General features: G+C 41.4%; 1 protein-coding gene across 3 annotated transcripts in view; it reads right to left on the reverse strand.

Moving 5' to 3' along the window:
• The window catches only part of thada (THADA armadillo repeat containing), a 124731-nt gene that overhangs the window by 80662 nt on the left and 21744 nt on the right, over positions 1–22325 (reverse strand). For all 3 annotated transcript variants that reach the window (XM_082556234.1, XM_082556235.1, XM_082556236.1), the window contains exons 22-26: positions 16303–16412; positions 12339–12471; positions 10213–10335; positions 9916–10038; positions 9640–9731 (exon numbers count right to left, since the gene is read on the reverse strand). In XM_082556234.1, coding sequence (XP_082412360.1) covers positions 9640–9731; positions 9916–10038; positions 10213–10335; positions 12339–12471; positions 16303–16412 — 581 coding nt within the window. The remainder of the gene's footprint in view (positions 1–9639; positions 9732–9915; positions 10039–10212; positions 10336–12338; positions 12472–16302; positions 16413–22325) is intronic.

Genomic DNA, 22325 nt, shown 5'->3' on the forward strand with positions numbered 1-22325 from the left:
ATGCAAACATGACAAGTGAAATCTCCCGCAGCTTAAACATGTGAGAGGTTGATCGCGCAGAGAATCGCTGAGCTTATGTGAGTGTGTGTGTAAAAGCAGCAGGATATATATTTCAGTTCTGCTGAGCCAAATAAGACACGTCAGGGTGAAGAAGTGACAGCCAAAGAAAAGCTTACCGCAAAACGGAAAAGTTATGACAAATCAGACTATAAGGCAAAAAGAAAGTGCAGCTTTATGGTTTCATGGACAAAAGAATTTCTGTGGCTGCAATATGACGAGCTAAATAACCAGGGCTGCACATAAGTGGTCCGCAGGTGCGCATTCGCTGTCAAAATAAAAAACACGCACAAGATATGAAGTTGCAACGCGTGTTTGCATACATAAGATTTTCTGGAGGAGGACAGACATTTGTTTAGAACTCTTAAAGATGTCGAAGAAGCTCCTTTAAGCAATTACTTTGGTGTTCCTCCACCTCCAAAGAATTGTCAGCAGGCTGAACCACAAAAGAAGCACGTATTCTCGGAAAAGTGGTTGCAGGAGGTGAGCTGGCTTCAAACAAATGATGAACGCACAGAGATGTGGTGCGGAATGTGCCGTGAAAATCCCACTCTAGCGGACAAAAACAGCCTTTTATATGGACGCAAACGCGCGTTGCAACTTCTTATCTGGTGCGCTCTTTTATTTTGACAGTGAATGCGCACATGCGGACCACTTATGTGCACCCGTGTAAATAACATAGTGTTCTGCCAGGTGTGTTGTTGGTTTTCTCTCGATTTCTCAGTCGACAAGTGCCTTTGTTACTGGGACCAGTCATTTTAAGAAAGGCCCCCATTAGAACCCATGAGAAATGCAAAAAAAAAAAAAAAAAAAAAAAAAAAAAAGAATAGGTAGGAAGTTAAAACCCCAAGTTAGTATCATCATGTGGTCCTAAATTTATACACCACTATATAGCAGTTTAAAGAATATACTGTCTTTAATGCTGTTTAAGCTACATTATTTACATAGGTTTTGTGGAGATGCAGCAAAAAGTTTCAGTTGTGATCGGACAAAAAAACAACTTTTCTACATCAGTCAGTTTTGTAATTTGTTTATATAGATTGTATTTGATTCGAGAGGATCCATCTTTCCATCATTAAGGCTCACTGGGACATGTGGTAGAGTAGCTGATATAGGGTAGTGTTTACCCCTTAATTTTAAAGCCCTTGATTTGATTATTAACATAATCAATGCCCCCAAATTGCTCTGTAAGGCAGTGTTCAAATAGGCTTTATTCTTTCCAAAACTGCATCCCTCTGATCTTTTGTAGTAGCACAGCACTTTCCATAACACATTTAAGTTCTATATTTAGCTTAAAATAAATTTCACCATTTGAAAAAAGCAGAAAAAAAAAAAAAAAAAGAAATGCATTATTGCTCAGTCTGCACTATCTTTCCCAGAACAAACACCAATTGCAAATAACATACTAAAAATAAACCTGAAAAATCTGTTTAGAACAGCGTACTATGTTGCAAAGAGTGAACTACCACTGGCAAAATTTAGCAGTCTTTGCAAACTTCAAAAAGCAAATGGCCTTGATCTTGGTTCCACTTGTCTCTTACCCGTGACTTCAGTGGAAATTTCAAATTCAGGATCTGACACAGACTGATTCATGTCCTACACAGTTCTTACAAGTTCATAGAAATTTCTGTTCAGTTAGAACCAAGTATTTGAGTTGATGACTGTAATTTTTATACAATGTTGTAATTTGTTTTTCAACAATTTTTTGATTAATGTTTTGTTTCCTTTACAATATTATACTTTAATGTATAATATTGTAAAGCAAACAAAGCAGGAAACAAAACATCAATCAAAAAATTGCTCTCTTTTTTTATTCGGGCTACTTACATTTATTTTGGGCTACCAAAAACTGAAGCGTCCCTGCCCGAAGGGCTACCAGGGATTTTGAAATTTTGAGAGCCCTGAGATATATTTATTTTTTTAATTACTTTTGTTTCAGCAACATTAAATTTAAAAACTGTACTTTTGAGTTAAAATATATATATTTATAATTTTAATAAATGACAAATTAAAAAGGCATGAACATTTTTTTGTATCGAAAAAATATCGAACGGTGACACCAAAGTATCGAACCGAACCGAACCGTGAATTTTGTGTATCGTTGCACCCCATATATATATATATATATATATATATATATATATATATATATATATATATATATATATATATATATATATATATATATATATATATATATATATATATATATATATATAATTAAATATACATACATATATGTGATTAATTTCAAGCTTGAAAAGTGCACATTAAAATAAATGCAAACTCAGAGCAGCAGAGGCTGAGGAACTTGCGATCCCTATAAATGGAATTCGGGTATTTTTTCTTGTTTTCCGAGCTGTAATGCAGGACTTCCTCTTGAAACTCGCAGGGGGCAGGCTTAAGCCAAAACTCAAGAAGGCTGCTATTAAACAGTCACAGGACTGCTCTCACACACTGTGTGCTGCTCTGCCTGAAGAGTAAATAGACTCTGACAAGTGAAATATGTGGAGCCCACCCTTTATAGCAGACACTGAAACATTAGAGTAACAAACCTAAAAAAGAAAGAAGGAATAAAGCTGGAAAGTTTATTACTTTTTGGATTGCTTGTCTGCGTCTATGAGGTTTGAAATATTATAGTCTGAAAAATGCTGGATGTAGAGCAAAGGAACATAGAAAGAAGGGTTGTTTGTTTGTAAGGAGAATTATTATGCAAAAAGAGAAATGAATGAAAATGAGCCCCTGTGGAAAAAAGTACTTTACCAGACGCCACTGAGCTAGAGTCGAAGATCGGAAGCAGCTGGGAAGCAAAACAGGAAGGTGATTTCAAGCTACAAAGAGATTCACAAGTAAAGCAAGTATAACGTTAAACAAGAGGACAAATAAAAAAGGAAACTAGTAGTTTTATTGTGCTCCAACTTGAGCTTCATTTACTTAAATTACTGTTAGTTGTGATTAAATTCCTATGTACCAGGAACTCCCCTTCTATAAAAGTGACAAACAGTACCAAGTCGAGCCATAGGCGATGGGGGGAGGGAGGTAATGGAGCGAGCCTCCTGCCAAATACTGAGAAGCTCTGATAAGGAGACGTTCTCAGGATAAATACTCTGTGTCTAAACAAATCAAACCTTAATGTTTGCTTACCCACACCTACAAATGGAAACCGATCTGTGTGTGGATCCATATATCCACTGCACCCCTTTTGCTGTCACATGTTTCTGCTTATGTATTCACACACACGTCAATAAAATGACAAACTTTATATTTAACACGGGCGGTCTCTCTGCTACAACCGCCATTCAGCCTCAGGGCCAATAAAGTTTTTATTTAACTCGACTCATCTAAATAAAGTCATTCCTAAAGGGAAGAGGTCTGCTCTGCCAAGCACTTGATCACAAGACTGGAGAGATCACATAGTGCTTCAGTCACAACTGGATTCTACACTACAAACACACACACACACACACACACACACACACACACACACACACACACACACACACACTTATTTAATATAAAACACACAGTTGTGGTTCTGCACATCCATCCCAGTAAACATGCTGACTTGAATCAGGTCAAATGGGATGAGTGTTTGTGTCCTTTCTTTCTCTCCTTCCCCTGGAAGGCGTCAGAGAAGGAGAGAGGAGGAAGGCGGAAGTGTAGGGCTGTTTGATATAACGATATATATCCGATGACGATATGAAAACGTCTATGTTTCATATTATGCTCTCGTTTGTTTCATGGTGTCGCAAAATAAACTATTTACTGCCATTTTTTTTCCCATCGTTTTAATGGTCACTGTAGAATTTCTTACAGTTCTCTCTTTCTCTTATATTTAATATAACCAACCTACGGACGGGCAAGCGACTGTTTTTATTCGTTGTCGTTAGCAACAAATAAAAACGGTAAAACCATCGCGTGGCTCCGCCGTCCGCTTCTTTATTTTCCACATAAACCTTTCACAATAAAGCTGAAGATTCTGTTGAGAATTTTCAAAATAAACTGAATCAGGTGAAATAGTATGCAGAGCGTTTATGGACGAGAATCTAAAAAGAGCCGTCAGGTGCTAAAAAATAAACCTTAGAACAGGCTTTTCCCCGCAGCACGTCGTGTAATAAATACTCACAAAGAAACTGATGTAACACTCGACCTCAGGTACACGCCGCCCAACTGAAAACACTGCACGCAAATCAAGTTGCCCGAGATTCACCGAAAATGTAACATTTTTGTGATATATAACGTTGTCGGGACGATAAATGTCACATATGAGATTTTGGTCATATCGTACAGCCCCGCAGAGGTGTATGTGAAAAGGTCATGTCTCGTTTGTGGGTTCATAGTTTTTACACCAACAGGTGACGGAGAAAATAAACTAAAAGTATTTTAATAGCATCTGTTTGTCTGGGACAGGTCTCTCTTACAAATGAGACATTGGATCTCAATGTGACTACCTGTATAAATAAAGGTTAAATAATATTTAAAAATACATTTTTATTCTTCTTCACTACATTTCACGGCCAAAAACTGTTTATTTTCAGTTATATTAACTATGAGATATGAATCATGATTCCTGCAGTGCAACAATTTGATCACACAATTTGACTGAAGTGCTGACACGCTTCAATTGATAGAGTTGTTGGACTTTTTCGACTGGAAACAGTCCAATGACAACTTTTAGAGTGAAATTTTAAATTTGCTTCTCATTCTGATGAAGACGGTGCCTCAGAATGACCTTTTTGGCCATTTATAGGAGCGAGAACCACTGAACTAAAATAACTGTCACGTAGCTGCAGCCATCATCAGGTTGACCAGCTACAATAGCACAACAGTGTTTGCGCAATGATACATCAGCGGTTAATAATAATAATAATAATAATAATAATGGATACTTTATTGATCCCCATGGGGAAATTACTTGTTTTTCTCTGCATTTGACCCATTCACTCAGTGAAGCAGTGGGCAGCCCACTAAGCAGGCGCCCGGGGAGCAGTGTGTAGGGACGGTACACTAGCTCCACACATCCGCCTATAAAAAAAAAAAACAAAACATAATTTAAATATAGCTTGCCTAATAGGTAGTTTCCTTTTGCAACTCTGCACAACTTCCCATTCTGATCGTTCGCACTTGTAGATTTGCAGCGCATTCTGTGAGCGTAGATGGGGAAAAGAGGATGAAATCTACCGAGAAGGGTCATTTGTAAACAAATCTATTTGTAGGTGGGGCCAAAAATGGAGTTTTCCAAGGAAAGTTTCCCGCAGCGAAGTGGCACAAAACACAGTTGGGGTCATTCGTGGTGAATCTTCTCCCTCAGAAAGAAAAACGATCGATCGCACTTCTGCCTTAAGTTTCGATCAGAACAGGCTCTTTGAAAACTGCTGTTTGGTCTCTGAGTTAGTTTGAAGGATGAACAGATTTAAGATCAGATTTGGTTTTTGATTTTTTAGGGGAAGTCGTAGCATTTTCTTACTGCTCCTTAAGCCCATTTTTCTGATAACATATCAAATATAAAGACTACAGCACAAGCAAATCAAACTGTGCTGCTGAAGTTTAAAGTGAGAAAAAACCTGACACTTACTTGATCCCAGAGCATTCCCAGTATCTTAACACCCGGGTTAGCACACACTGAATAGATCCCAGGTTCCTTTTTCCACTGCTATGCCAGAGCTTGTTACAACTGGTAGGTTTTTTTGTTGCTTGGAGTGCAGAGTACAATCTTTGCTCTGTCAGTTTTGTTTATGCTCACGTTTATCTCAACAAACTGTATCGGATCAGCATCACTGTGCGGTCAGCGAGAGGCGAGAGGGCCCAGAGCCTGGAGCTTAGTGGAACGGCGATCGGCAAGCAAACGACGCGCCTGAATGTGAGCAACTTCGGAAAATACACAGCTGAAATTCCCACACACCCCGAAATGCTCAGCCCTTTTAAACACACAAATACACATAATGACACAAATAAACTGGTTTGTGTGAGAAAGAGAGATGCGTTTATGCTCCGGCTTCAGTCGACCAAGAAACACACACACACACACACACACACACACACACGAATATTAGACTGGACAAGCTGTCACAATACATTTTCTGCTGCCACACTTCACAACCATAAAATCACGGTAATAACACAGACCAGACTTTGGAAAACACTCAAATTCTCAGAGACACAATTATAAATGAGACGCAGCTTTCTGGACCCGCGCGTATTATGACTAACATGCTGCAAGAAGAGAAAAATAATCAGAGACCAAGAACACTAAAACACAAACATGTACCTCTGAAAGTCAAATGAAAGATTCAGGGATCAAAAGCTAATTCTCTTCACCATCACTTATTATTTGTTATTAACTGTAGCACGCTCACACTCCCACGGGCACATAAAAATAACTCCCTGCATTAATAACGAGAATAAACAGATAAGGAGGAAGTGACTAACAGAGAGCTATGCAGAGGGCTCGACAACAGACTGAAAACACAAGTAAAAGCAGACAAGATAAAGTGCAGCATTGTTAGCTTGGTTAACGTTCAGCGGGCTTCAGTAAGGCAGACAGTAGAAACACAGCACAGGGAACCAGACTGAGCACGACCCAAAACCCTGGGAAACTTTACCCCAGATTATACACGCAGTAACAAATCTCTTCTGAGCTGAATATAGACGCTGAACATAAGTGTCGCACAGGCAGCCAAACAGTACATGCACATTATTACCATGTTTGTTTTAATGTGCTCGGAATATTAGACGGATCCCTGTATCAGTTTCACCGGAGGAAAATAAGCTATCAGTCATGTGAGGGATTTATATATTATGGTTACAAGTTGTGCAAGGCCACTCTGCAGGGTTAGGGTAAGGGCAGTGAAGTAACGCTTAACAAGACGCAGAATCTACAGTCGGGCCAACAGCTCTGTGGTTCTGACAGCATGCTAATATTCTTGTGCTGACAGGCTGATTTCATACAATGTTTTTATTCACAAAAACAAAGCACATAAAGAACAAAGTGGGAGCTGGGATGCAGAGAGCCTAGCAGTGCTCCCATCATTAGTGAGTGGTCTTATCAGCTTTCACCCCGTAATTACCACTGAAAAGGTTGAAAACCAACCTTCACACCAGCCGGATATTCTGCAGCCGTACAGCTTTACAGCAATACATCGAGCTGGCAGCCAGAGGAGTCGAGTCCCCTCGAGTTGTGCTCAATGCCTCCTATCAGGCAACCTGTTCAACTGCCTTGCGATCAAAGGTCGTGAGTGTGCAGCACATCCAAGATCTGGGCAACCAGAGAGCTCCTCACGAACTCCTCTGAACACCAAAGTATTCTTGAGGGAGGCCATCTGCGTGACAGTTCAAGCTGTACAGGACAACCTCAGAGGTTTGTGTTACGCAGCACTTATTAGCAGGTATCTGTGCGCGCTGTGAGAGTCAGAGACAAAATGGAAGATCGCAAACCAACTATCCAGTTATGCTGCGCTCGAGTTACAAACAACAGATTATAAAACATACTTAGAAAGAACACTCGATAAGCACAGGCTATAATTTTTAATTTCAAGGTTTCCAAACACTTGGATGGTGGTTTGACAAGGCTTTGGGAGCCTGTTAGAATTTAAGACTCTTTCTGAAACCTCAGGAACAATCCACAATCTTTCAAACAATCTCTGACAGCAGAGCTGATAACCTTCCAGCTAAAATAACGAACAGATACATTTGTCATTTACACAAGCCAAAACCCATTCTGGGTGACGGTTGTAGATCAGCACATAAATATATCATCGTATCCAACACTCAGCATCTGACAGCTCTTCATCACCTGCGCTGTTGGGACTGCTAGTCTAAACATTACCGTCTTACTGCTTTTAAAGACAAAGTCTTCTTAAACGCCAGGTCTGAAACCAGGATTTCTTTCAGCTCTGCTTAGTTTTATTTATTCTAGAGCAGTTCACAGCAAAAAATGGGTTTATAAGTTAGATCCTACAATATTAAAGAAAGAACAGACATGATCAGCACTTGGTGACAGTGGAGAGGAAGAACAGCTGGAACACTCAGAAAAACAAACTCCTGCCAACACTGGCTGGTGCTGAGAGGAAAAATGTGATCGAGCTCTTAAATTTTTAATAATTCAAGTTTCATAAAACAAGTTTCAGATTTAGTGATTCCATTCTCTCCGTTTTTAATCATCAGCCACTCTGTTCTCTATGTAAGAAACATAAAAGCACCCCGAGGTGCAAAAAGTGCCTTTTTTGTTATGTTGTTGACCTCATCTGGGAAGACTCAATTACTTTTCATATTATATCAGTAACAGTAATTTAGTTGCAGATTACATTTCCAAGCAAGACTTCCCCCTATTCTGTGCTTCCCATGTCATTTCCTTGTTGATATTCCAGGAACAGAGGAAAACCTGCATCCTGCAGTCAGGAAGCCTGAGCAGAGTGAAAAACTGCCCTTCAGCCTGGGTGGTGTTACAACAGCACCCCTTTGTGGTTAAATGGTAACATAACCAGTGTTTAACTGGGCCTTTTTTATTATCTCAGCTTTAAGAACATGCAATGAGTGTTTGATTGTTGCTGTTGTTGTAGTACAAATATGGATTAATTACATTCATTGAACTGCAAATTTTGATTTAGATTTCTCATTTTATTGTTCATCTGAACAATAGACTGGACTGGACTCATAACTCAGACGCCCTCTACAGGAAAGGGCAGAGCAGGCTGTACCTGCTGCGGAGACTCAGGTCGTTTGGAGTGGAGGGCCCACTCCTGAAGAAATTCTATGACTCTGTTGTGGCTTCTGCTATCTTTTATGGCGTGGTCTGCTGGGGCAGCAGCATCTCTGCTGGGGACAGGAAGAGACTGAACAGGGTGATCCGAAGGGCCAGCTCTGTTCTAGGATGCCCTCTGGACCCAGTGGAGGTGGTGAGTGACAGGAGAACGGCGGCTAAGCTGTCATCCCTGTTGGACAACATCTCCCACCCCATGCAGCAGACTGTGACAGCACTGAGCAGCTCCTTCAGTGGGAGACTGCGGCACCCACGGTGTGAGACGGAGAGATTTCGCAGGTCTTTCCTCCCCACTGCTGTCAGACTCCATAATAAAGACTTTAACTGATCAAGCACACACATCCATACATATGCAATAATACTAAGTGCAATAATCCTTTCTGTCATCGTTGTATTTTTACTCAGTTGTATATAGTATTTGTATTTGTATTCTATTTTTATCTTATTGTATATTTATTTTATTTTATTCTACTGTATATAGTATTTTATTTTATTCTATTCTGTACAGTTGTGTACTGTATTTATTCTTATTGTATTCTAATTTTTGCCTCATAACTTTTGCACTGTCCACTTCCTGCTGTGACAAAACAAATTTCCCACGTGTGGGACTAATAAAGGTTATCTTATCTTATCTTATCTTTATGTCTGTTGAATTATGTGATTTTTTTGTTTGTTTGTTTATTTTAAGGCAAATAATGCTCACTATTAAACAAGAGCTTTTTTTAAACTAGTATTTGTGACTTTCTTGACCTTTTACGCACTGATGCACACAGCTTGAAACTTGAACGCGGTAGGTGAGTTCAAGAGAGGCACGAGAAGCAAACCTGTTCTTTTTCGAGTGTTCGTCCTTCCCTTTCTTCACGCCAAAAATCCTTGTGATCAGAGTGCTGAAAAGAAGAGTAGAGGAGTTCCTCACCTGGGAAACAAAACAAATGGAGGTTAAGAAATTGGAATACAAAGAGAGAGAAATTATAAAAGCTAATTATCACCATGGGTTAGTGAGTAACCGCCGATCAAGTATGCACTCCAAACGTTGGTTTGTTGTGATGTTCAGATTACAATAAATCGAGGTAAAAAAAAAACAGGAAGTAAAGACTCACTGCCCAGACAGGAGAGGTGAAGCCCAGCACTGCAGCCTGCATCCCTTCTGAGACGAAAGGAACAATGTTTTCCCCCAGACGAGTGTCCCTGTACAGAGCTCTGAGGATGTTCAGAGCATGGACCTGTGAGCCACAGACAAAATTCCACCTTGAATACAGTGTCAGAAACATTAAGGCGATTATAAAAATGACCCTTTGTGCTTTTACAAAAAATTGTGTTCAGGAAATCTCACTTCCTGATCTGTGAGGCTAGATCTGACTAGAATTATGATTAATGAAGCTGCTAGGTGGCGAAACCTGAGGCACGGTGGAGGTGTCAGTGGTCTTGTCAGCAGAAGGCATGGCCAAAGCGATCAGCTCTCTCATGGTCATCTTCAACAGGCTGCAGCTGGACGACTTGGGCTCAGAGGAGAGCAGAGCCTGGGCAAGGGGAGAAAAAAAACAGATAATGCTACTGTGCCCATCTTTTGTTTGTGAGGGGCAGCCAATCAGACGACTTACAGGGAGCTAAAACTGCTTTATTTCCAACTGAGGATGAAGTGAGGGGCTACAAAGACCTCGCATGAGATAAATAAGGATTATTTTTGAACTGTGAGGCTTGCAAAGTCATTTTAGTTCAAGAATAAAACAACAGACATATCCTATTTTAAAGACCTCGCCCATAATGATTTTCTGTTTTTACTGATGAGCCTTTTCAAGAACCAATCACATGATGACATCAGGTGTGATATCCTGTGGGAGTGCTGGTACACTGCAAATAGCCCCTTTGCAGCTACTGCATCCGTCTATTAAATAGTCTATGCTTCAGGGTTTTATCGTGGCCCGCTAAACTGAGTCACATTTATATGGTAATAACAAAAAATACATTCATAAAATCCCATAAGTTAGTCTGTTCTGACAGGCTGACTGAACGAGATCATTTGTATGAGCTCGGAGTGGGAGATGGGAATGCGGGAGTGTGTGTGGAGGTGACGGCACTTTGCTGTGTGAGAAAGAAGTCATCTCTGCTGGAGCTGATGCAAGCCAGATGTGTCTGGCCTACCTGGCTTATGGTAAAGACTTAGACCTTGAAGGATAAGATGGAGAGGGTGGGGCATATCTGGCTCTTATGAACTCTGAGGTTAGAAGCAGAGGAAGCCAAGAGGAAAAGGAGGGCTAGCCTGGTTCCTATGAACTAGTCAGGACCAGCATGAGCCAGCCTTCCCGGATCTGACTCCATGTCTGTCTAGGAATGTGGTCTGGAGTTCTGCCAAAGTGGCAACTTCTTCTTCTCAGACTTCCTCTGCTTCATTCACCTTCATCTTATCTTCTCCGTCTCTCTTCATCCTCAGTTTTAATCACCCAGCCTACTTGTCAGGCTCTGTCCTGTTAAAGCTCTTCTGTTATGTTACTATTCATCACAGATAATGTTTAGAAAGTCTTAAAAAACAAAAAGAAAAGAAACAGGATCAGGAAGACGTCAGAGCCCTTAAAAGTCAATTTCAGAAAGTCGGTTAAATTTATTTAAGACTAATGTGAAGCATCCCGTTCAATCAAGCTACGAGGCGCACGTGCCTCACACACACGAAAACAAGCGAGTCAGTGACATCACCGACGCGGCTGTCTGACCAAAACCACAAAAGAAGAGTAAGCCGCTTCAAAATGACTGCTGATAACATCCCCTCAGTCACGTCTAGTTTCGATATTAGGAATCAAAGGAAGTGAAGACGCGAGCTGAGACTAAATAAGAGTCAGAGACTAACACAGTGTTAGTAATTTGTGGGACTACTGACGGGAGGGACAACCAGAGAGTGTGAGTGTGAGTGAGTGAGTGTGTGTGTGTGTGTGTTGTACGTGAGGGGGGAAAAAAAAAGATGGCTAGATTAGGAAACGGAGTGTTCTTCCAGCACGAGTGCTTCACCGGTATGCCAAGAACTGCTTATTGCGCTACTTTTGGGAGTAAACAGGAACAAAAACACACAAGGTTTCTATTGCAAACCCTAATTTTGACCAAATGGTTACTGCTTATGGTCCTCGTTTTGTCTTCGGGATGACCGCTGCAGTTGGCAGTGACACATTTCTATTTGCAAAATTATTATTATTTTTTTTAAATCTGGAAGTTTTATCAGATGAAGCAAGAGAAGCAATCAGCTGCAACAAAGGGTCACTGTGTCCTGAGAGAGTTATACTCATGAAGAAATTGGTGTGACCACCAACATGACCACCACTCTACCGCACACTCTGCAGCAGCCAAGTCACAGGAATGTGATGTTTACTGACAAGCCTGTGGTTTCTGAAGTGTCGGAAATTTAAACATTAGGCTCTTGCCAACACTTAGAGTCAATAGCAAGTCCAGCAACAAATCTGAAACCTTACAAGCACCCTTTGCATCATCTTTTAGCCCATTTGTTCTGTTTATATCTTTAAAAATATTGCTTACACACCTGGATGTAGAAAGGTATTCCAGCGCTTCGTCGCGTGGCGCACAGCTTAGATGATGGGTCGCTGGATTTGACCTCTTCCAGAACCTCAGAAAGCCAGCGAGCAGGAAGCTGCTGCAGGGCCTCACTTCCACTCCTTATACACAAACACACACAAAACAATGACATGGACGTAAGCAACAAAGACTGAAATCTTTTAAGTTTCCCTGTGCACTGTAGTCCACACATGAGTAAAGTCATACTCATCATTTTCCATATACACAAAACCAAAACAGGCCACTCTCATCAAACCTGGATACATGCTCGCATGTTAAAAACCCCGCTGACAATCAGACAGACCCCACAGTAGGTTTTGGGGTTTTTGTTTCAAACTGATCATCTATGAAGCAGCTCTGGTGGACACACACTGATCTGTTACTTCTGTAACAAACAGCTGTTTGACAAAAGCCAAATAAGCAGAGTGGGCAAATTAAAACAATGACATTTGTGGGAAAGAGTAAAGATGTAGTACTGATGCATAATCCAGCCTCACAGTGAGGGCGCAAACATCATCATGCAGTGAATGCGTACTGAAATCCAGTTTTCTCTTTCAGAGTACTTGTATCCAGATGTTCCTTCCCAGTATACTGCTGGTATTAAAGTACTCAATATAAAAAAATATGTATAAAAACAGCCACATGTTGAACAGAGCAGTACACGGCACTTGTTGCAAATAAGAGTGAACACAGACACTGAAACAGTTTGCTAAAATAACCGGCTAGCTGAGCCAGCAAGCTAACAAATACTTTCTTTTTAAAAGCAGGTAGCTGCAAATAATCAATAAACAGTTAAAGTAAAAGGTTTTGAATAAATGTTAAAATATATAACGCAAAATATACACTGGTGAAAAGTTGGCTAAATTATTGACAAAGTAAAAAAGCAATGAATAAATGTTCCAATAATATCCCAAAAAATGTTAATGGTGAAAACAGCTAAAAGGAGGAAAATGGTCACAAGTGTTAGCGTGAGTGGCTTTGTCAGTAATAGATAAATAGCTAAAATGCAAAATAAAATTGGTGCAATAAAATTGTATAAGTGAGAAATACATTCCCAATCAAAAGTTTAAGACAACGTGACAAATGGCAAAAAAAAAAATAATCATATAATAAATCACGAGGGATGCTCTCTGCAACATCTGGACAGAGCCAGTGGCCGTTTGACGCCCCTGCACCTCCTGAAGGAAAAAGCACCCCAGACCATTGTGGCGCCGCCTCCACTGTGACGCGTAGAAAAATCTCGGGTGGGATCTGCTTGTTGTGTCAGCAACGTTGGAAACCATCAGGACCAATAAGGTTACATTTTTTCCTCATCAGAGAAGAAAACTTTCTTCCACCTTTCAATTTCAGTGACAGTGATCCCAAACAAACACACCAACCCAAACCAATTAAGCACTGGCCTCTCCCCTCAACATGTGTGGGACCATCTTTACAGAGAATGGGCCAAAGGGCAGCCAACGTCCAAAGAAGAGCTTTGGATGTCCTTCAAAAAGCCTGCAGAACTACTCCTGAAGACTTCTTAAAGAAATGACAAGAAAGTTTGCCTAAGAGAGTTCAGGTATGCTGAAAAGTAAAGTTGGTCATGCCAAATATTGACTTTCAAGCTTGTTATAACTGTCCAAATGGTGTTTTTGCCTTATATACTGTATTTCCATGCATCTATATGGCCCTTCAATAAAGGGCTGCAAATATTATTATGAGAGATGGTCTCAAGACTGTCTGAGGAGCTTGGAAAGAAAGCTACTGAAAGACATGACTATTAAGACATGACGTTCGACATGAACTGACATTAACTATATTTGTTTTACCGCAAAATTACGCTGTTATTAGTAGAACAACATTAAGTTTCTCCACTTCTGTTACAAACACAGCGTTTTATGGGACTCGTTTATTTGTGCCTTTTGCATGAACGGTGGTGTTGATTAAGGGGTAAATGAGTTCATCTGACAGCACTGCTGGGGGCATGTCTCAGCACAAAAATGGAAACCACAGCAGATAGAAATTCACTTGTATAACCAAAGAATTTAGTCAAAAAGAAACAGAAAGGAGAAAGTGAAGATAAACGGAAAGAGTGAATGAAAGAGAAAACTGAGAAGAATGGAGAGAGAGACAAAGAGACAGAGTGAAAGAGTGCAAACACAGTGGAACACACCGAAGCCAGATCCCGAGGCAGAGCATCAAAAGGCTGCGGTTAAGCACCCCGCAATCAACACCCCATAACCTAGCACACGGCCTGCATACCATCCACACATTGCTCTTTCCCTCATGGAAACACACACTCGCATCCACACAAGCCAGCGGCAGGACGCACACACTCCCCGGTACTCCTACACACGACCGCTAAAATGTTACACAACGCACAGAGAGCCTGGTTTCTACACAAGAACAAAACAAGTGAGTTTTGTTTTAACTGCTCAGCACTGGGTGGTTCAAAGTCAACACTGCTGTGACGGTTTTGTGGCTGGTGACCCGCCGCAGGGCTAAAGACGTTTTCCACAACCCACCATTGAGGAAAACTGGGAGGTACATGAAAGTGAGAAATTCTTTCATGTCGTTTAGAATTAAAACAAATATTTTCTTCCTCCTCGGGAGAATAATAGAGAGATTATTTCTAGGAATAGCACAGGTGATGAGGACTTTGGCGTCATATGTCACTCCAGCCAAGTTTAACGCTGGCCCTGGCAGCACACTGGCACTGAGGCCAAACCAGGCTATTGCTCTTCACTGAGCAATTTAAGCGCAGGAAAACTGTCATTTTCTTTTCTCATACTGCAAAGAAGTGTTTTGCAAAATGCTGGTTTTCAAAGAAAAAGTTTGAAAATGTTATGAGCTATGAGTTGCACTTTTCTGTTTTTGTCTGAGATCGATTAATCTTTCAGTCTATAAGTTGTAGTTATCATTTCAAGAATTTGCAAGCTGAAGCTGAGATGTTTTTGTTTGATGTAGGACTTCAGGACCTCCTTTATCATATTTTCTGTTTCATAAGGGACCGAATCTTTTCCTGCAGTTTTGTTACGTGCAGAACGTTTTGCTGAAATGAGCAAAGACTTCCCTGACGCTGTCTGGATTGCAGCGTACTTTGCTCAAAAACCTATCCATGTCCCTGGTGCCTTTACACGTCTACAGACTACCCACACTGTGTGCACAAATGGGGACATGCAGTTTAGTAGGGTTAGGTTAACTGAGGATTCTAAATTGGGGCGCTCTGTCAGTGCACCCCAGGGTGGCTGTGGCTACAAGGTAGCTGCCTCCACCAGTGTGTGAATGTGTGTGTGAATGGGTGGATGACTGGATGTGTAAAGCGCTTTGGGGTCCTTAGGGACTAGTAAAGCGCTATATAAATACAGGCCATTTACCATTTTACCATAAATTGGCTACAGATGTGACAGAGTGGCGACCTGTCCAGGGTCGTGACCCGCCTCTCACCCTACACCAGCTGGGATAGGCTTGATTAGGTAACCCAAAGAAAATGGACGGATGGACGGGCACTCATACACCCCAAAACATCACAGATGTCTCTCCAAGATTTTCATGCTGTCCATGATTTAATGTGTTTGACCATTAAAGGGTATTTAACAGTCTGACTCCACTTTAAAGGAGCTGCATGTTTCTTTTAATGAGATCGTCAGAGGCTTGCATGTTCGCCCTGTGCCAGCGTGGGTTTTCTCTGTCACCAGCAGTTCAGTTCTTTCACACCCATGCCTTTCTGCTGGCCATCCAGAGGGCACCAGATTAGAAATAAATCCAATTATCCAGCCTTGATTTATTTAGAGTGGATTATATCTGAAGAACATTACTGAGTGTGCTTGCCTACTGCTAATTACAAGGCACAGGGACACTCACTGTCGTGATGGAAGCTAATGCCCATGGCCGTCCAACAGTATCACCTTTCAGTCCATTTATGCTGAATGTGAACACAGACACATACGCACCTGCACAACATGTCTGTGAGGCGTACAAAGCCCACATAAGCCAGTTCGAAGGCGCCACGATGACGGGACTGCAGGAGCTGCTGACGGAAGTACAGGCCTACCCCCTCCACCTGCAACACAGAGAGAGAGAAAGAAAGGAGATCAGCAGCTGAACTGTAAGAGGTGAACTGTGTGGCTGTGTGTGTTCACATAACTTTCCTCCTGCTGCACTCTCCAAATGAAGTTAGTTATGCCAGTTTCAAAGGGTCAAAATGACATAAGTCATGCTATATGCACCCAGTGATGCAACCTTAACAAGGCCAGGCCACGAGCTAGTGCAGCAGATCCTGTTTTCTCAACTGGAGGCCTGCAGGGCCAAGATTTGCCTTCATGTTCAACAATCATACAGTAGCAGCGCTAGCTTTTAATCACAGGTCTATATGGAAAAGACCTGGAAGCAGGGTTGTTACACTTTGGTTCACAAAACAACTGTTGTGTCAATGTGGGATGTTGTGACATTATCCAGAATATTCCGACTTGTAGATGTGTTGCTTTCATCTTTGGCTACATGTCTGTCTATGGAAGGCTTTAACAACATACCAACAGAAGAAATGCAAAGTAACCATGGATTTCACAGGAGCAGGTTCTATTCATTATAATACTTGCAATTTGAGCGCTTTTGTATTCATTTTAGTACTTGAAAGGAAAAATGTACTTGTAGGATATTTTGATGTACTTGTAAAAATATGTAACGTCACGTTGATTCAAGTCTGCTTCAAACGCATTCATATTACTCAAAACTGGATGAACAGTTTGAAGATTTGACATCTGAGAGTGGAATTAACTGATGAGTCGGATGTCAAAGCGTAACTTAAAGAGTTGTTGCATATCTGAAAGACACAGAAAACACATTTATTGAAAAGGAAAAAAAAAAGCTGTTGGTCAACTTACTGCAAACAGATTCACCAAGTGGCTCGCTGTAGTTGGAGGTTCCCACAGTGACGGTGTCATGTTAGTTCTAGTGTGCTACGTTTTATCTTTCATTGAAACAATGAAGCATTTAGATCTGAGTGGATCCACCACAGTGGACTTTGTCTTTGTCAGCGCATGAATCAGCCTTTAAAGTCGAGCAATTATGTCTAAATACATCCAATAAACTCAATACAATTTCAAAACAATTACCCACCCACCACACTCCACCCTTGAAAATGACACAATTCCACTCGTGGCTCATTGAATGGTGGTAAAATGAACCATTTGGATAACCAGCTTGGTCATTTAGACAATTACTCAGAGCCTCACAGCTTCCAGCTGAAGGAAAAAAGCAGCATGGTGTACAAAAAATGGTTCTTCGCTACATTACCTAATCCCACTTTAGACTTTCCTCTGCTTGGCAAAGCTGCAACACTGGCTGCACTCTTGTTTTAGAGACACCACTTAGTTTTCAGCCAGGGAGCACTCTGCTCGTCAAGCGTGAGAGCGGCATGTCAGTAGCGTGACAAGTGTGTTCAAATAAGGATGCTGAGACATCCACATAATGGCCACTGTCAGTAAAACCATCCAGTTAGTAATAGTGTTAGCAGCATTATTCTAACTATACACACACACACACACAAGTCAGTGCTGTTCCTGCAGCAGTGTGTAAACTGGCGAGTGTGTTGCAGGTGAGGCGGCAGGGCGAGGCGGACGCAGAGCTCCACGGCCCTGTCATTAAGGCTGTGGTATCACCGCCACCACAGAGGCAGCCAGGCCCCGACTTAGTCAGGGGTGGCATGGAGGGCACAGGGAGGGGTGGCGAGGACCCAAAGCACAAACATAAAAAAAAAGAAATATAAAAAAAAAAAAAAAAAAAAGAAAGAAAGAAAATACCCCGTGTAAAAAGAGAAAAAAAAACATCCCAACAGCCCCTTAGGGGATGTAGGGTTAGACACAACATCTAAACTAACACAGACTCAGACCCACACATGAACCAGAAATATGCCAGTCACTGTAAACTTCAGCCACGAGCCCTGATGTCACTGAAGGAAGAGAAAATGATGCATGAAGCTGGTCTGTAAGAGGAAAAACAGCAGGAGACTGCGATGAAACAAAAATGCTGCACGTGAATTAAAACTATGTGCAACATGAAAATCATACAAAGATAATAAATGCGGCAAAGATGAAAGGCTTAGACAGCCCGTTTCTGACCACGTGACTGGTCAATAAACTCAACTGACCCTGCAGACCTAAAGTGGACTAACTTGGACACCAAAGTATGGACTGTGTAAACCACAGCCTACCAAGCCCAATGACTTATCACACTGGTGGCCAGAGTGGACTCCCAGGACAGGCCTGACCTCACCGGGGTAAAAATGGCAGCGACAGTCACTGTTAAGATGGTCCCTTGCTGCCGGGGCCCAGACCGCTGCGGTGCTGAGCTGGGCCGAGCCGGGCCGCGGCTTCGCCTATTTAAAGCTTCCCTTTCGAAGGTTCCCGTCTGTGTAACTGTTTAAAAAGGGCCGAGCAAGCTTCCTGCGCGGGGCAGGAGGGGGCAAAGGGGGGGTGCACTTTATTTAGATGTCAACTTCCTGTTTGCAGCCTAGCCCGTTTCCCAGAAAAAACTTCCATGTGCGGAGAGAGAAGTTTCCCAAGTCTAATTACATGTATGGCTCGGCCGTGACAGTGACCCAAATAGCTAACTTCTCCCCCGATGGCCCCGGGTTAGACGGCACTCTCACCATGTTTGTTGTTGCTGCTGCCACTGCTCAGTTTCAGTGAATTATTTTTTGTCTTTACTACATGTCTCAGTAAGTCCTCATACCAATCTCCCTCTGGACTCTCTGCTGCTTAAAGGAAGGACTGAAGAGCACGAGCTAATCATTCCTGCAAGACCCCACAAATTTAATATAGCACACTATATACTGCACACAATTCTTTATATTAATAACTCCCTACTGCACATCACAATTATTATTTTTTTAAATCTCTCATACTTTTCTTCTTTTGAATCTTGTATTTTCCTTTCCATTGCATTTGACACTTTACTAATAACAACGTACCTTTCACAGGTATTGATACATTTCTATAAAGTCTATTATGCTCATTTCCAACTCCATGTTCTTAGACTTTATCTGCTACAACTCTTGATAATAATAATAATAATAATAATAATAATAATAATAATAATGGATTGCTTTTACATAGCGCTTTTCTAGGCACCCAAAGCTCTTCTTCCTTTTAGCCTGCTTTCTTTTGATTGGCTGTCATTTACAATCAGATGGTCTAAACAACAGGTGGGTGGCGCTTTTGCATTCACAACCACAGCTGCGTGCTTGGGATGACCATATTAATGATATCCTGTTTCACTGACCTACAGATCCATAGTTAAAACAAGTCTGAAAGGGAGTGAGAGCAGTCTGCAGCTTCTGGCTCACATAAATACCGCCTTTAAAAGGACGTGTGCAGTAAGAAGGTACAGCAGCAGGAGACCACACTGGGTGGTCTCCTGCTGCTGTAGTTCATCTACATTTAGAGGTGACGTGAAGCTCTTTTGTACACCTTGGTTATAAGTCCAATGGGTGATAACTGATTTGCAAAAACAACATGCAAACCATGCTCTCATGCTTTTCAGGGAGAAAGTTCTTCCCATTTGGCAAAGCAGCTAGGAGACTGATGCAGTGATCTGTTTCTTTCTTATTTTATTGTGAAACACACATTTTCTACCATTTTGTTTGAAAAAGCTGTCGATGTGAAATCAGCCATGCTCCATAGGCTGGAATGTTTGCAGTGATTAATTTTATGTAACTGCTTACTGCAAATGATGTAACTAACGTTGTATCTTGTACTAACTCGGCAACCATCCAAACATTTCAGTCTGTGTCCAATCAAAAAAATATGATGTTGACATTTTCTGCTCAGCACTAGTTTTGCTTGTATTGACAGAAAATCCATCTGCGAAACAATCAAATGTTGTTTTAATAAAAGAGTTTAAGTTCGCAGCATAATCATTGTGACTTCTACAGTACATAGCTGACCAGATTAGGAAAAGCAAAAAGTTGACAATCAGTGGTTTTTATTCCTTGGTACAGTATTTAGTCAGCCACCAATTGTGCAAAGATGAGAGAGGCCTGTAAGTTTTATCATAGCTATACCTCAACTATGAAAGACAAAATGAGAAAAAACAAAATCCAGAAAAAAATCACATTGTCTGATTTTTAAAGAATTTAATTGCAAGTTATGGTGGAAAATAAGTATTTGGTCACCTACAAACAAGCAAGATTTCTGGCTCTCGCAGACCTGTAACTGCTTCTGTAAGATGCTCCTCTGTCCTCCACTCGTTACCTGCATTAATGGCACCTGTTTGAACTCGTTATCAGTATAAAAGACACCTGTCCACAACCTCAAACAGTCACACTCCACTACGGCCAAGACCAAAGAGCTGTCAAAGGACACCAGAAACAAAATTGTAGACCTGCTCCAGGCTGGGAAGACTGAATCTGCAATAATTAAGCAGCGAAGTGTGAAGAAATCAACTGTGGAAGCAATTAGAAGACATATAAGACCACTGATAATCTCCCTCAATGTGGGGCTCCACGCAAGATCTCACCCCGTGGGGTCAAAACGATCACAAGAACGGTGAGCAAAAGTCTCAGAACCACACACCTACTGAATGACCTGCAGAGAGCTGGGACCAAAGTAACTAAGGCTACCATCAGTAACACACTACGCCGCCAGGCCAGACGTGTCCCATGCTTAAGCCAGTACTTGTCCAGGCCTGTCTGAAGTTTGCTAGAGAGGATCGCTGTTGTTAGAATGTATTTAATATTACTTTCTACAGCAGGATCCTTTTCTGACCGGCGCAGGATGATCCAGAAGAGGATTGGGAGAATGCCAGATGAAACCAAAACAGAAAATTGGGGTAAAAACTCTACTTGTTGTGTTTGGAGGAGAAATAATGCTGAGTTGCTTTCAAAGAACACAATACCTACTGTGAAGCATGGGGGTGGTTTGCGGCTGTTTTTCTGCAAAGGGACCAAGACGACTGATCTGTGTAGAGGAAAGAATGGAGCCATGTATCGTGAGATTTTGGATGAAAACCTCTTTCCATCAGCAAGGGCATTGAAGATGAAACGTGGCTGGATCTTTCAGCATGACAATGATCCCAAACACACCGCCCGGGTAATGAAGGAGTGGCTTCATAAGAAGCATTTCAAGGTCCTGGAGTGGCCTAGCCAGTCTCCAGATCTCAACCCCATAGGATAAATCTTTGGAGGGAGTTGAAATTCTTTGGGCTGGGCAACACAAACATCACTGTTCTAGAGGAGATCTGCATGGAGGAATGGGCCAAAATACCAGCAACAGTGTGTGAAGACAGAAAACATTTGACCTCTGTCATTGCCAACAAAGGGTATATAACAAAGTATTGAGATGAACTTTTGTTATTGACCAAATACTTATTTTCCACAATAATTTGCAAAGTAATTCTTTAAAAACCAGACAATATGATTTCTCTGGATTTTTTTTCTTCTCATTTTGTCTCTCATAGTTGAGGTATAGCTATGATGAAAATTACAGGCCTCATCTTTTTAAGCAGGAGAACTTGCATAACTGGTAGCTGACTAAATACTGTTTTGCCCCACTGTAAGCAAGCTTGTGGGATCTCTTCCTGTCCCTTTGTTAAAGTGTAGTCCATATTCATTCTTTAGGAAGCCCTAAAATGAAACTCAGGACCCCACACCACCTTTGACAGGTAAAGGTGGTTTTAAAGCGTATATTTTTATTCCATTGTGGGAAACTCTGTGGATGAACTCTTATTTTTAGAACTTAGATTTTCAAATAAAGCATTGCAAAGTAAATATTATGTACAAGAGAGCAAATATATGGAGATGTCAGACAATGCATTCAGTGTGTGTGTGAGACTGCGCGTGCATGCCTCTCTGCCTGTCTAAGGATGTGGGTGTGTTTCCCTCTCAGACGCAGAGCAGGCCAAACACATGGTCTGCCTCCTCTTTGTAACCAGTGCTCTGAGCTCCCAGCTATGCCAAATATGCTGTCAAACTCCAGCT

This window comes from Aulonocara stuartgranti (genome assembly GCF_965226115.1).
Source record: "Aulonocara stuartgranti genome assembly, chromosome: 13".
Lineage (NCBI taxonomy): Eukaryota > Metazoa > Chordata > Actinopteri > Cichliformes > Cichlidae > Aulonocara > Aulonocara stuartgranti.